At 52.9% G+C, this 15,942-nt stretch overlaps 1 protein-coding gene across 1 annotated transcript in view; it reads left to right on the top strand.

The window, feature by feature from the left end:
- The window catches only part of KSR2 (kinase suppressor of ras 2), an 83,719-nt gene that overhangs the window by 54,331 nt on the left and 13,446 nt on the right, over positions 1 to 15,942 (top strand). The window contains exons 13-15 of the mRNA XM_072880215.1: positions 795 to 843; positions 1,549 to 1,916; positions 15,792 to 15,888. Coding sequence (XP_072736316.1) covers positions 795 to 843; positions 1,549 to 1,916; positions 15,792 to 15,888 — 514 coding nt within the window. The remainder of the gene's footprint in view (positions 1 to 794; positions 844 to 1,548; positions 1,917 to 15,791; positions 15,889 to 15,942) is intronic.

The following is a 15,942-nucleotide window of genomic DNA, read 5'->3' on the forward strand; positions in this document are numbered from 1 at the left end:
TCCAGCTGATCTTCCCCACGGAATTTCTCTAATTCCCTGTTAACTGTTGGGTGCAGCAAGACCCTGGTCATGGACCTGGTGGTGGGAGGTGCTGTGGAAGCGGAGAAGAAAAAGAGGAGTTCCTGGCCCAGGGAGCTGGGAAACTAGACAAATTTGGGTGCTCTCACTGCAGGAAGGGTGTTTGAAACCTCCACTTCTCAAAAATAACTGAAAAACCCGTTTTCTTCTCTTCTGTCTGCTAATCGGCCATGCTTGCTGCTTTGGCTGGTGTTTGTTGGGAAGGTAATTCTGATCTTAGGAACCACTTAAAAATGCCACGAGCGCATGCCCCAGCGCTGCCTCGATATGGTCAAAAGCTGCGAGGGTGTAAATCTGTCCCCTACCCCAGGTTAGCCGGGGGCGATGCCTCCCGGGGCGCGCAGCGATGCTGCAACCTCTGCACCGTGCGCTTTGGGCGACGGGATGGAGACCTGGTCGTGTGCTCCCGCATCACCAAATCCATTCTGGGCTTCACGCATCCAGTGTTAATTAATGCAATAATTAATATTGCTCAGCCCCGCTATCCTCCCCGCTCCCGTGTGAGCACCCAGGGCCATCCCCAGGGATGGAGGCAGCCAGGGGGTGGGTGGGAAGGGGTTGCTCTCCCAAATTAGCAGCGAGCCTGGTACTTCTCCTCCCTGATCCCTTTAGTCCTGGTGCAGAGCGATGCTGCGGGAAGCAGGACTTGACACCTGCATGTGGTCCCAACCTAACTGTGTTTTTACCTGGCGGTAATTCAGTAATTCTTTTAACAGCCTGGAAGGAAACCCATTGCTTCAAATTGAAGTGGAGCCCACCTCGGAGGTGAGATGGCTGGGCTCACTCCTCTGCTTAACGGGCCTTTATTTTATATACATCTTGGGGCACATTTCACTGGAACCAGATAAGTTTAGCATCTGTGCAGTGAAATTGCTGATAATTGCATTAATGGCCAGGCATGATCCTGCCCAGGCATCCATGTCCCCACCCCATGAAGAGGGACCCTGATGGGCTTTGCGTCTGCCCTCAAGTTTATAATTCAATGAGCTTTTCTGAGATGCATTAAAAATGTGGAGGGGAAGGGGTGAAGGGTGAGGACAGGGATGCAACTTTTAATGGGCATCGTAAATCCTGTAGAAAGCATATACGGAAAGGAAAACCTGTCCCGGGGGGCTGGGGGCTGCAGACCGGGGGGTGTGGGGTTGGGAGCAGGCGGTATTGGCAGAGCACGGCTCGGCAGGGCTAGGATGAAATGCTGCTTTCAGACAAATGAATTAAATGCCCCGGTGTGTCGCGCTCTTATATTTAACCCTGGGGTAAATAAGCGATAAACGCCTCTCTGCAAAATCTGGGTTTCTGCTGGCTTGCATAAAACGCAGCCGCCTGGTTGCCTTTGGAAGGTATCTGCCCGCTTTCTCTGGGTCTGGGCGAGCAGTAGGTGTGTTAGTGGCGTTTTGTCCACGTTATCTTCCTTGGCCGCAGTTTTTTTCCCCTGTTTTATTGTGCTCACCTCCCTTTGCCCCCCCGCAGAACGAGGAAGGCACTGAGGAGGCGCAGGAGTCCGAGGACGACTTTGAAGAGATGAACCTCTCGCTCCTCTCCGCACGCAACTTCCCCCGCAAGGCCAGCCAGACCAGCATCTTCCTCCAGGAGTGGGACATCCCCTTCGAGCAGCTCGAGATTGGCGAGCTCATCGGCAAGGGCCGCTTCGGGCAGGTCTTTCACGGGCGCTGGCACGGGGAGGTGGCCATCCGTCTCATCGACATCGAGCGGGACAACGAAGACCAGCTGAAGGCCTTCAAGAGGGAGGTGATGGCGTACCGGCAGACCCGGCACGAGAACGTGGTGCTCTTCATGGGAGCTTGCATGAGCCCTCCCCACCTCGCCATCATCACCAGGTAAGCTCCAACGCCTCGTGCTCAGCCGGAATAATTTTTTCTTTCCAAAACACCTTCCTGCAGTCAAACGTTACTGGGAGGCAAGGCTGGCCATGCCTCCCTGCCCTAGCAAAGTGATGGTCTCCATCTGCTGTGATTTATGCTGCGAAGCAGGTAGCAAACTGATTTCAGTGAGTCCAGGCAGATTCATCTCCTGTAGAAGTGGAGCTTGAGACAGCAATGATTTCTTTTAACCAGGGACAGGAATGATTTGTTTTAACCAGGAGGGATGTAACCTGGTGGGATCAGCGGCTTCTGTTCTGGGGGGTTTTTTTTGTGTGGTGCCCTGGTCAGGTGCCTGGATGGGTGACGGGGTCTGGACCCTGCTCGAGCACTGACACAGCATGGAAAAGCCTCTAATTGCGTAAAGCAGCTGGCCACATGCGGACACCAGGTTTCATGAATAACCTGACGCTGTGAAAACAGCTCGGGTGTCTGAAGGCTCAGCAGGATGCAAGTGTTGGGTCCAATGGTCTGTGAAATGGCCAGAAGGGCAGCAGAGGCAGGAAAACTGCGTGCTTGCAAGGAGAGCTGGTGATCCATGAGACCGGAGCCTGACCACGGGGGTCTCCTCGCTCCCGAGGATGTGGGAAACCTTGCAAGATAAGTCACGGTCTCCTGGAGCATTTCCTTCCTTTCCCAAAGCCGTTGTCTCTATTACACCCAACTCTGGATATGGGACTAATAAGAGTGAGTTTGGGATGGGGCCAGGGGAGGGAGACTGGGGGCTTGAAGAGCTGCTGGCTGGGCAGCTGGTGATGCTCAGGGACGTTGCAGCAAAGTGCGGGAATGAGGCTGCTGGAGGGGGCTTCTTGCAGCTGGTTGGGAAGCAAGATGGGATTTGGGGTCTCCCAAACCGTCTCAAACACCTCCAGAGCTGCCTCGGTCTCAAGGAATTGCCGCGTACCCGCCGTCACCCACGCGCCGGGTGGGAAACGCAGCACCGAGCATCCCTGCTGAAGCAGCACCGAGCATCCCGGCGTATTCCTTGCATGGGTGGGCAATCACAAAATCCTCGCTGGCCTCGAGGTGGGGAGGCTGCGGCTGCTCCCAGAGCAGCTGTCGTCATGTGAAATACATTTATTTCTGAGTATTCAGTTATTTCCCTCACCTCTAGACCATGCATTCAGCCACGGGGCTTGATGTGGTGCCGCTTTGCATCCCTCCACGGGCTACCTTCTCTCGGAGAAGTTTCCCCAAGGTGAGGTTGAATTTCCAGCCTCCTCCTGGCAGCATTTCAAAAAGCCTGTGCTGAAATGGCAACGCTTCCAACGGCCATTAGCGGTGAAATATTGCATCATCCCTTCCTAAAGTCCCCTTGAAGTCAGCACCTCCTGGCCCCTGGTCCCAGCTGGGGCAGCTCTGCGGGTGCTGGGGTGGGGGCTTTGCTCTGCTCCCCCTCTTGCTCAACAGGAAAGGATTTCAACCCAAATTTGTGGCTCCTCATGCCATCGCTTGCTCCCTGCCCCGGTAGGTTCATGGGCTGCATTTGGCTCCAGAGTTGCATCCTCCGGAGACAGGGTGACTCCAAACAGGGGCTGGCTCTCCCCAGCTGGGGACTGGGAAAAATATGCTTTTTATTTTGGACCAAAAAATAGTCATCTGGGAAAATTCAGCAGCATTTCAGATCTCCATCTATTAGCTAGCTTCAGGGCAAAAGCTTTTTGAAAAGCGTGCAAACACACGTATTGATCGATGCGTCAGAGACCCCATCCATGTATGACACCGGGCAGCGTTGCTGCCTCTACCCAGAGGAAAACGCAGCTTCTCTGTCCCGCTCCGCTCCACGATCCCTTTGCAGCCCCTGTTTGCTCAGCTTTTCAATCCTATTCAATATCAAAACCTGGGCAATATATTCTTTTTTTTTTAGCTACAAAGTGTTTTCTATTCTAATGCCTCTTTATATAAAACCATAAAGGTGCCATTTTTGACAGTTTGACAAAGTAAATATGTGCGCTGCAGTAGCTTGATGCATTAATATGAGGTCTGCGAAGCGTGCTGCTCGCCTTGCTTTTCTTCCCAGCTGCACCCGGTCCCTTTTTTTAAGGTCAAAGTACAGCTTTATTGGATTGCCCTAAATATAACCTCTGCTCGCAACATCTCCGAGCGTTGCCTGCTCTTTGCCTACAACCGGCAAGCTGCTTTTATCCGTATTCTTCGAAGGCTGAATCAACATCAAGATAGTTTTTCGACTGCAACGGGAAACCCGTTTGGTTTTCTCCTGTTGGGATTTCTGGGGCCCGATGGGCTGGTGCCCGGTGCTGGTGGTGGGCTGGCCACGAGGATGCAGGAGAACTGAGGGGGATGCTGGAAGGGGGCTCAGAGCTCAATCTCAGGGAATTTTTGGGAGGCCCAGGACTGCATGAGCATACATCCCTTAGCCCTGAGGTCATTTCCAGGCACAATTTATTCCCGTTGGAGGCTTCCCGTGGGGCTCTGTTCTGCTGGTGCTTCCCCAGGAGGCAGCTCTGGGGCTCTCGGGGCAAAGCATCCCTTGCGTGTCCTGGGACGACAGCCCAGGGATGCACACTGCCCTTGTGCCTGCGCTCCTTGGCTGGTCTATCCTTGGTTGAACGTTTCTGGGGGCTTCTTGGGACATCTCTGATGATCTCCTGTGGAGAAAAGCCTCCTCGCCATGTGGAGGTCTCCATCCCATGCATGTTTCTTTATCTGGCCCTGCTTCTTGGTCTTTCCTAAGGGATGCGACAGCCCTGGAGACTCTTCTGCCACGGCACAGTTGTAGGGAATGAGTCTGGGAAGAGTGGCGTGAGCTGGACTGGGAATGGTCGAGGATACTGGGAATGGTCGAGGATACTGGGAATGGCGCAGGATGTGGCACTGGGGGAGGAGGGAGGCCGGTGACCTGCACAGGGGAGAGCATCTCTCTTCAAACAGGATTTTTTCTGAAGGGACTCAAATTCTTCACGTGGGTTTGTGGGAATAACTTTAAACCAGGCTTTGCTCGGAGGGGGAAAAATCAGTCCCAGTTGCCTGATGGGGCTAATTACAGACACAAATCCAGGATGTTCGGATTTCCTCGCCCGCTCCTCCCCACGCACATCCCCGGGGCCAAACTGGCTGTGTGCAGAAGAGGCCTCTTTTCTTCTGGGTGCCCAGAGGTGGTCGCTCGAGGATGTTTTTTCCACCAAGAAAAGAGCAATTTCTTGTAGCTGTTAAAGAAATCTCCGTTTTCCTGCCGGCACACTGGAAGCAGCTGCCCGTCCCTGAAAGGGGCTTTACCACGTCGTCCCGCCCGGCGCTGCCGGAGGGGGGTTATTTATAGACGGGTTTATTTTTACTTTTTCACATCCCTACGTTTTCCTTCCTGCTCGCTTGTGATATTCAAGGATCGTCTCATTAGCAGAAAGAAATCTCCCCCTCCAAACACCATGGCCCACAGGCAAAAGCTGGGAGGGGAAACTGAGGCAGCAGCTTGCCGACAGCATGATGCTTTGGGTTAAGGCGCTGATTTTCTCTGCATTAATCATTGGTCTTGGCGGATGATGGGGGCCAGTACTGCTCAATACCTTCATCAGTGACATAGATGGTGGGACCCAGCGCACCCTCAGCACATTTGCGGGTGACACCAAGCTGACTGGTGCAGCTGACACGGCTGAGGGAGGGGATGCCGTCCAGAGGGACCTGGACAAGCTGGAGAGGTGGGCCCATGTGAACCTCGTGAGGGTCAACAGGGCCAAGGGCAGGGTCCTGCACCTGGGCTGGGGCAACCCCTGGTGTCAATACAGCCTGGGGGATGACGGATTGAGAACAGCCCTGCGGAGAAGGACTTGGGGGTCCCGGTGGATGAAAAGCTGGACATGAGCTGATAATGTGCACTCGCAGCCCAGAAAGCCAACCGTATCCTGGGCTGCATCCAAAGCAGCGTGGCCAGCAGGGCGAGGGAGGGGGTTCTGCCCCTCTGCTCTGCTCTGGTGAGACCCCCCTGCAGTGCTGCGTCCAGCTCTGGGGTCCTCAGCACAAGAAGGACACGGACCTGTTGGAGCGGGTCCAGAGGAGGGACACGAAAATGATCCGAGGGCTGGAGCACCTCTCCTACGAGGACAGGCTGAGAGGGTTGGGGTTGTTCAGCCTGGAGAAGAGCAGGCTCTGGGAGACCTTATAGCAGCCTGCCAGTACTTAAAGGGGGCTGACAAGAAAGATGGGGACAGACTTTTTAGCAGGGCCTGTAGCGATAGGACAAGGGGTGATGGTTTTAAACTAAAAGAGGGGAGATTCAGACTAGAGAGGAGGAAGACATTTTTTACAGTGAGGGTGGTGAGGCACTGGCCCAGGTTGCCCAGAGAGGTGGTGGATGCCCCATCCCTGGAAACATTCAAGGTCAGGTTGGACGGGGCTCTGAGCAACCTGATCCAGTTGAAGATGTCCCTGCTCGCTGCAGGGGGTTGGACTGATGACCTGTAAAGGTCCCTTCCAACCCAAACCGTTCTATGAGTATACGATTCTTGAGTTGTCTCTTAACGCAGCCGTCTGGGTCGGAAAGGAAAGGAAGAAATTCAGCATCTTTTGGCAATGGGAGGTGGTGACTCCAAAGAGCGCTTCCATCAGAGCCACTAATAGATTTTCTCTTGGGTAATGAGCAGTGGGGACAGTTAACATTCATCTTAATTAGTCTTGAGCAAGAGCGAATGTGAGCCTTGGCGCTTTGAGTGCTGCATAATGGATAGCACGAAACGGCATCAAAGTCCTCAGCCCCGTGGAAATGAAAGGACTGAAAAAATGCCGTGTTTGCTGCATACAGGCAAATGACAAGTTGCTTTTGCCGGTGTTGAATGAGACAAAGCCAGGCCTGGCTAAGCTCACATCAGCTCCTCGGGGCTCCTGGTCCCGACCCCCGTCAGCGGCAGCGTGGGGAGGGGAGGTAAAGCCTCAGCCACCCAGGAGGTCCTTCCAAGGACAAAGTCTAACAGTTTTCTAATGCTATTAAAATGGCTCGAGCCACCCACAAAGGTAATGGATTGCAGAAACTGCCAGGTTTTAGGATTCTGGGTGTTCCTTCTGGGGGGAAAAAAAAAGGGGGATTTTAATGCTTATTGATCCTTCCCAAGGCTCCTGGGTCTCATCGAGTCTGTAATGAAAGTGGGGGGATCAGCATGCTGGGTGCAGCTTTCTGGGGGGGCACCGGTGGCTCTTGTTGGATGGGAATGTTGTTTGCAAGAAGGGAGTGAGGTTAGGAGGTCTGAAAGGCAGGAGAGAGGAGGTTTGAGCTGGAGCTTGCCCATACTTTGAGCTCCTGCTGACTTGCGTGGGGGATTTGGTGCAGCTTTTCTAAGAAGATTACTTGGTTTTTAGTTAAAAGCTCAAACGTGGCACTAGGACCCCGTGCAAAGACCCTGGGATTTGCACCCCGAGATGCTTCTGGCCGGGTTTTGGCCCCTCTCTTGTTGCGGTGCAATGCCAGAGCAATTCCAGATTTACACGGTGCAACCGGGAGCCAACTCGATGGCTGCTGGCGATCCCAGCCGGGGTTGCGTGGCCATGATTTATATCCGTGCCGTGATGCGCCAGGAAGACCAAGGAGAACACTGAAAAACATTAGGAATTAAGCTTGACCATGGCAGGACTATATAAAGAGAATTAATTTGTCGAAGGTGCCTTTCAGCAGAGGAACTTGGAGTGTTTCTGCCGGAGAGGGAGCATCTCCCAAACCCTTCCCTAGAGCTGGTGGTTAGTGGGGGGGAGCTGAGTGCTGAGGACGAACATAAACCCAGGCCCTCTTCTCATGTGAGGTACCAAAGATGAAAAGAGAGTTTGCTCTTTTTTCCTCTGTGGCAAAGCAAACTGGCTTTAAGAACAGGGAACACATTACCTGCCACGAATCAACAGGGAAGGCGTGAGAGCGAGGGATGGGAAGAATATCCAAGACGCTACGGCTGTATCGTACAGGATAATTTTCTTGCACTACATGGGCTAAATGTTATGGTTTATTTTGGTTTTATAATTTATTTCTGTGCTGGCTTTTGGCAAGGTCTAATGCTTGGCTCCGCCACCGGGAGGAACAAGCCTGGCTCCTCACAAGGGATCCTCTCCCATTCCCAGACCGTGTTCCCTGCGGGCATGGGGGAGCTCTGGACAACGCTCGGCTTTAAACGCTCGGCTCTTCCAAGCCTCTCCCCGTGCCAAACCTCCTGACATTTACAGTGTCCTGGCTCAGCTGCGAAGGATTTGGGGCTTGTAAATCTTAATGCTTAGGGAGCTGGGGGCCGAGTGGATATTTAACGTGATTTGAAGGATGGGAGTAAATGGGGAAGGGTGTAAGTCATCGCACTTAAGACAAAACGGATTGGGGCCGCTTGGTTTTCCCCCGTGGGTGCTCCACAGGGTCACGACGGGCTGCACAAGCCTGTGCATGCTGCTTGCAGCCAGCCCGCTGCTCTCTCCAGGGAGCAATGTTGACTGTTTGGGCTTTAAAGCCCAAAATTGGCTTTTTCTCCTCACTGCAATCCAATGATCTCAAAATACATCCATTAGCCTTCTTTCCTGCCCTGGAGAGTTAAGTAGGAGCTCTAAATCCTGCTCAACAGGAGGGAAACTGAGGCACAGAGCTGCCACATTGTTTTCCTCCATGCCGGGCTGGAGCTGGGCATTTCTGAGACGCCTTTCAGGTCCGGCCCTTCTCTCCCCACTCCTGAGTGTATTTTGGGAGCAGAAGCCATGAGGTCCTGCCTCCCCTAACCCTCCCCACGTTCAGATACCCACTTTGGGACCCAAAGCATCACCTCCTGCCCTGCCTCTCGGTTGTTTTCCCTCCTCTTACCTTCTGCTGCGTTTCCCCTTTCCCAGCAGTTAAAGTAATGGAGCTCGTAGATCATATAATAAATAGGTATTGACTTCATGCCACAGGCTGGATCAGAATTGATTGACCTGTGGGAATACACTCCTTCACAATCAATAAGAGGCCATCAGGCTGGATAAATCTTGATAACGACTGACAACAGGAAAGTCGATATGTGTATTAATATATACGTTAAGCAAGTATATAACTTCAGCCTGGAGACAGCGTTGCTTTTAGCAGCTTGCGGAGCGGGATGGCTTGGGCAAGAGACCAAAATATCCCAAGCAAAGAGGATGGCAGGGATGGGGGAAGGCAGTGGCTTGATCCTCTGCGAGGGCGATGGATGTCGAAATAAGAGCTGGCTGCTTTGGTGCTGGCTGAGCTTCTCTTGCCCGTTGCAGCATCAAATCCCTGTTTGTTAGCACCGCCTTAACGCGCTCCTCTGGCAGGGATGCTCCAGGGGAAAGTTCTCCTTTGTATTTTAAAAGTGTTTCAAAAATGCCATAATATTTCTATTTTGGCTGTGACTTCTTGGGGAAAGTACTTAACGCAGCGGGACTCAGCGCTGAAGCACTTTACTAGAGAGGAAGGGATTTAAGCGGGTGTTTAAGGAAAAGCCTGCGATTAAGTGCCCCGCTGAGACGTGGTCCCACCACGTCTTTCCGCTGGTGCCAGCTCCTCCCTTCGCTATTGAGTGACATCTCAGCACGGTTCCTTATTTTTTCTGAGCATCCTCAATGCCGGGGACCCTCTTTGGGGCCAGAGAGGGCTGTTTGCTGGGGCAGGTCGTGGGGGACCCATGTGCTGGCATCCTCCTGCTAGCCAAAGAGGAGGCTGCCCAGGGACACAGATCCCTCCTGCGACAGCATTATTAATTTTTTATTAATAATAATTATTATTACTATTCCAAAGTGGTGTTGGGTTCTAGTGAAGCAGCCGTCTTGATCAAAAGACTTGCTTCTTCCCTTTCTTCAAAAGAAGGGGTTTTTTAAAATTTCTTTTCCTTCCTGAAGTTCAAAATAGCAGGAGGATCACGGCACAGAGAATATATTAGGCTCCTTCAAAGGCAAGGAGAGGTCAAAGTGCCTTCGCACATCCCCGTACACCCAGCCAGCCCTCCCGGAGCCGATTACGAGTGGACCCTTTCAAAAGGCAGCAAGTGCCACCTGAAGCATCACGTATTTTCGGATGACTTGTTTGCAACCAGGGCTTTAGATAAGCTGCTGGGGCCCGTGGCTGCTTGGCATTCACCTGTCTCTTAGCTCGTTTCCCTGCAGCTGTAGAATAGCTCGTCTCCTCTGACACTGTCTCCTTCAAATAAAAATGCATGGAGTTTGCTTTTTCTAAATAACTTGTTTTTTTCCAAAGCTGCGATGGAATTGGAGCTACTTTTTGGGCAGGCTGATCCCCCTCCTCCTCCTCCTCCTCCTCCTCCTCCTCCAGCCCTTGCGGTTTGGCTGCGCTGGCTGTAGTTATCTCGCGTGCCAGCTGCTGGGAGGAAAATTTTGCTTCCTAAGTAATATCCATCAAAGGACGGCGCTTCCATCGGGCGGAGATAGCAAGCGCAGGACGAGGGGAGCATCGGCTCTTCAGGGCTTTTCTATTTCCCTACGCTAACTTTGCTCTGCAGAGGCTCCTCCATGCAAAGGGGGAGCCGGGTCGCTGCGAGCTCCGGGCTGGGGACCTGGGCTTCTGGACCACCATGCCTACTAAACCATGTCCCAAAAAGTTTGGGAGGTGGAGTTTGCTGGGAAAAGTACCGGGATGCCCCCGGAGGGACCAGGCTCCGATGGATGCTGATAATCAGCATCAGGTCTGCAGGCTCCCGGTCCAGCTTTTCATGGCACTGTGCCGCCGCAAAGCTTTCGGCTGCTGCTTTCCTCCCTGGTCGTGGCCCAGTGAGGAGGGATGGTATTTCTCGGTGCCCGGGGAGGAAGGAAACCACATGTTGCTTTTGTCAAAAGCAATGGGAGAGGAGGGGAAGGTGGCTCCCTGCTTGCCAGCGGGCACGGTAAAGAGGAGGGAAATGAAATAAAAGTTGTAGTCCTGGGGCTGAAACGTTTCCATGCTAAATCTCGGGGCACTGGGTATGCGTGGCTCAGAGAAGAGCTGCTTCACTTCACCGGCAGGTTTCAGGGGTGGTAAATCCCAGTGAAACCAGTCCTGAGCATCCCTTGGCGGGGCTGGGGGGACCTGGGGTGCTGGTAGCACCCAGCAAGGACAGCTGGCCTAGGAACCAGCCAAGCTTTTCTACCCCTGTGCCCCCCGCCAAGCTTTTCATTAGGGGAAAAGAAAGTATATATATATATAGGTGTGGGGGTCCAACACGTGCCAGTGTTCTGCTTAGACTGAGACCTAACAAACTCATTGCGGCTCATGTTGGTGTGACCCCGGTTGTCACAGCTGGCTGTCCCTGCTGTCCTTGGGCTGGTGTTTAGATGCAGAGCGCTTGGGGAGCTTGAGCTGGATCATGCCACTGCTCTGCTTCACTCACACCGGCGTAGCAGGGAGAGCGGGCATCAAGGGTGCGATATTTCTTATTGATTTTGAGGAAAATAAAGCCTAGGGATAAAAATTAACCCGTACCTCTCCCTTTGCTGCTCTTCCAGCCTTGTTTCATTTTCCATTTTGTGAAACACACTTGTGGCTGTCTCGTTTCAAAAGCACAATTGCCAGACATCGGTAAAAGAGAAAAACAAGCCAATATATGGAAACAGCTTGAAAACTTCCCAAGTAACTCAAGCACGTGCAGGCGTGTGCAGTACTCGTTCCTCTCCTCCCTGCCGCGGCTAGTCCTGCTCAAATGAAATCAAATAAGTCCCAGCTCAGCAGCTCTGGTTGCTGTGGCTATATCTTTCTTAATATCCCCCAAAGATCTCTTCTTTTCCATGAAATACGAAAAATCAGTAAACTGATGGGGAATGTGGAAGCACCCGAGCAGCCCCTCCTTCGCTCTGCCTTTCCTCGAGCACAGATGTAACCTGCTGGCAGAGGTATTTTTATATTAAAGTACTTATTATTAATTCCCACTCTCTCCTTCTGTGTCTCCCCTGGGTGTACGGTGCCAGCTATCACCATGGTATCTGAGCTGGTTCCCCATAAATCAATATACTAGCAAGTAATGAGCTTCCTGGGGTCTGGCATTTATCACTTCGGGGTGTTCAAATGATCCTATTTAATTTAATGGGCATTTGTGTGGATGGTTGGGCAGAGGGAAGAAAAGCACAAAACACGGGTAAGTAACGGCATCGCGACCTGCGTGCAAGCGCCGCTCCGTCAGCTCTGACTTTATTCCTGCTCCTGAGCAGGAGCCAGGCTCAGGTCTTCAACCCTAGCGAGGTGATGGCCGTCAATATTGCCGGGCGGGGGGGAAACTCCAATGGTGGGGGGTGGATGAGGCTGTTTTCCCACTGAATGGCAAAAATTTCAAGAGGCAGTGCTCCAGCTCTTCCTCACTCATCCCTCCCAAATCGTTCCTCTGCAAGTCGCTTTGGCTTTGCTCCCATTGCTGATGTCTTCAGCCCACGCTGGTGAAATGCAGAGTGTTTGTAAAGCAATTTGGGATTTGGCTTGCTTGGCTGAACACTTCAAAAACTCATTTTGAATAGAGAGTTGCATCTGCAGCGGGATGGGGCCACGGGGCTGGGACTTTCGAAGGGGCTGGCGGGGGGAAGGCTGCAAGCTGAGGTTGTGCCCTGGGTTGAGGTGCGCTCCGGGGTGCTGGGGACCCCGGGACGGACCTCTGCGTCTCCCCACGCTGTCTGTCTGGGCTGTCCCTGCTGCCCCTCGGCTCTGGCTGGGGTTTGGTCACCGCAGGGCGCCGGGGCATGTGTCACCAACCGCCTTGCTCTGCCGACAGGTGGGATGGAGAGGTTTAGGAGGAGAAGACAAGTATTTGTTTATGAATACGTACTTCAGCGGTGAATAAGCTGGGATCTGTCTGAAGACGCAAATCGTCTGCCTTTGTTCCTGGTGTCAAGTGTAGGCGGTCTCTGGCCTTGTGATCCGCAGCATCGCTCGCTCGCAGCCAGCTGGGTACCTCAATGCCGCGGTTCAGCGTAGACCTCTTGAAATGGAAAGGCAGAAGAAGATGTGCATGCCCTGGGAGCTGTGCTTTGTGCCTGCCGCTCCCGCCCGAATGGGGATCGATTGACGGCAGACGAGGAACGAGAAGAAGCGAAATTGTTGAGCTCTGCCATGAAAAGGTTCTGCAGGTGGTGGCTGAATGGGCTCAGGTGCTGCATAATAGGTATCAACCAGGCTTTATCACTGCATTGGCAGCTCCTTATCCAGCAAGAAAACTCTAACAAATACCGGTGCGGTGGTTGCTAGTTGAATTCATTCGGAGGAGTTATTCATCGAGGGGAGGAGAGAGGCACCTGGGCTGCCTCGATGGCTCTACCAAGGTCTGAGGAGCGGCGGTGGCATGGCCCGTGCCCGCGGCGCTTCACCACGTGCTGGTACCACCACCCCTGCTCTGAGCAGCGGCTGCTCTCCTTGTGCCGGCGCTTGCGCCGGGTGCATCCTCTGCCTCCTTTAACGCTGTCCCTCTGTAAATTAAGTGGAGAGATGGGAATCTCATCAGTAAAGGGCTGCAGGCTCCGATCCTGGCGTTATCTCTGCAGTTCAGATAGGCAGAAATGTGAGGATTTTTCTCTAAACAATGCTTTTCCAGGAAAACAGCTGATCTTAACTCACTTTAGGGCTGAAATCAAGCCCCGTTCCAGCACTAATCTATTCGTTGCATTTGCAACGTCGATTCATGACTAATGCAGACCACAAGCAACTTGCTGGAATGGTTTTCTCTGGGGAAAACAAGCGTTTGCTGGGGAGCGGGGAGGGCTGGGGGAACTCCTTCGTGCACGGGCAGGTCATGGGAGGTGGCAGAAAGCCTGTTGCGTCGCGGAGCTTAAAGCTCTACAGGGTTATTTAGCAAATTAGTGCAAAAACCCTTCCTACCGGAAAGGTGGTCCATCATTATTTTGCACCCTTTAATTCCAGTTGCAGAAAGCCAAGGGTTATCTCTATCACTTATTCCCAAGTAGCACTTCAAGTGCTTGGATCCTTATCTCCAGGCGCATTCATATTTCTCCAGGACGGCAGCCAAACTACTGCAGAAGATAGGAAGCGGCTGCTTCAGTTAGAGGAAGATGGTGTTTGTAATTGCGGGTGCCTTGGGTTTGCAGTCCAGCTGGTGTGCCCAGGGACGTGCCGAGACACCTGAGCAAGGAAAAGCATTACCGAGGAGGCAGTTGCAGGGGTATGAAGATGCCCTGAACTCCCTGCCGTGCCTTGCTTGCATCCAGCAAGGCTATTTTCAACACAACCTGCAACAAAGTGCTCTGAAGGATGCTGTTGTCTTTCCAAAACCCGTGAGATATGGGGTCAGGCCTGTTCCTGCTTGACCTGAAAATGGTGCTCTCTGCCCACGGAAGGACATGGAGCTTTTGGCTTAGGAGCAGGGGGGTCCTTTGTATCTGCGAGCTTCTGGAGAAGCAAGCAAGGTTTATTCCAAATAAGCGCTATCCCGATCAGTTTAATCCCCCAAAGAGCTGCCGAGAGCTCAGCTTCCCCTGCTTTCACATTTTCATTTTCACATTTTAATTCACATTTTTCACATTTTAATCGCTTGCAGGGACCTTATTTGCATCCGGGTGATGGCCTTGGCCAGGGGATGTGCGGTAGTGATGGGGGAACGGTGACTGCCCTGCGGCTTGGGGACATTGCCGCTGCTGTTTTCGATGTCCCCAAGGAAAATGCGGCACAGCCTCCTGGGGGTGTTGCCTCTTCGTACTGCGCTGAGCCAGCCTCGGGGTAAAAAACAAAAGCGAGGCTTTGCCGCAACGTTGCATTCCCGATTTCTCCCGATTTGCAAAGCGGGGGAAGTCGCTGTGGGGCTGGGCCGCTCGCCCCTCTGCAGGGCTGTGCTGAGCTTCGCTGCCCTTGGTGTGCCTCTTCTTCCTCGCCCAAGCTGGGGGTCCGAGCTGTCCCTGCTCCCAGTCTGAGCAACGTGGTACCCAGGCAAACCCAGGGCTGCTCGGCGCGATGCTCCTCAGCCCTTGTAACGAGGCACAGCTCGGGCCGGTTATTTCCATCCAAAAAGGGCAAAACCTGTTGTCTCCCAGGGGACGCATCCGGACCGGTCCGTGCTGGCATCCCTGGGGCTGGAGCAGAGGGGCGAGGGGGAAAGCGGTGGAGCCGAGTGAGGATGCAGCGGGAGGAGAGCAGAGGAATTAAAACCTGTAACTTTTTATTTGTTAACTAGAACAGGATCAAATTAACGTCTGTGGCTGCTGAAGCCTCTTTAACGAGATGTCTGTTGGGCGCTTTATTTCCCGGGCACAGGTATCCAGTCTCATCTTTCTAAAGTTGCATGTAATGAGCGTGGGTGGATATAGAAAAGCAAAAAAGCCCCTTTTTGTGGGCGGGAGTCGAGGCAGCATCCACCCACGTACGCCATTATGATATTCAAATGTCAATATATTTTTAATTGGTTTATATCCCCCCCCCCTCCAGCTGCCTTTGGTAATTAAGGCTCTGTAAATAGATTTTACTGTAATTGGTACGCGAAGGAAAATTGGAGGACATTGTACAGTGCATTCGGTTTGGTTTTTTTTTTCCTCCTTGTCTTTCCTCTTTTGACTCATATTACATCTGTGAGTATTGTATGCTCCGAGGGAAGAGGCGGGAAGCCGTGGCCAGTTTTGCACAAAAAGTCTGAAGCAAGAGGACCAGGTGGTTTGCTCGTGGCTGGGACGCGGGGAAGAGCGGGGGAGCCAGCCCAGGTTACCCCTTACGAGGCTCAGCACCATGGTGATGGCACCAGCACACATCAGGGAGCGGCGTGAGCTCCCTCCCAGTGCCAAACTGGGGAGAGCCCCCAGTTTCCGTGCTGAATCTTCAATCTGCCTTGAGGCGTAGCCAAAACTCTTGTGGTTATTTATAGCTCCCTGCCACAGCCGCTGTCTTTATAATTCGGGGATGTTTCTCAGCAGGGGTTTATAAACCGTGTTTTTTTCTTCTCCCTTTTCCTGTTCTTTCAGCCTGTGTAAAGGACGGACTCTCTACTCGGTGGTGAGAGATGCCAAAATTGTCCTGGATGTCAACAAGACGAGGCAGATAGCGCAAGAAATTGTGAAGGTACGGTATGGTGCAGGGGCAGCTCGGCACCCATGGGGGTCCAGCTCCGGCCGA

This window comes from Ciconia boyciana, chromosome 15 (assembly GCF_034638445.1).
Source record: "Ciconia boyciana chromosome 15, ASM3463844v1, whole genome shotgun sequence".
Classification (NCBI taxonomy): domain Eukaryota; kingdom Metazoa; phylum Chordata; class Aves; order Ciconiiformes; family Ciconiidae; genus Ciconia; species Ciconia boyciana.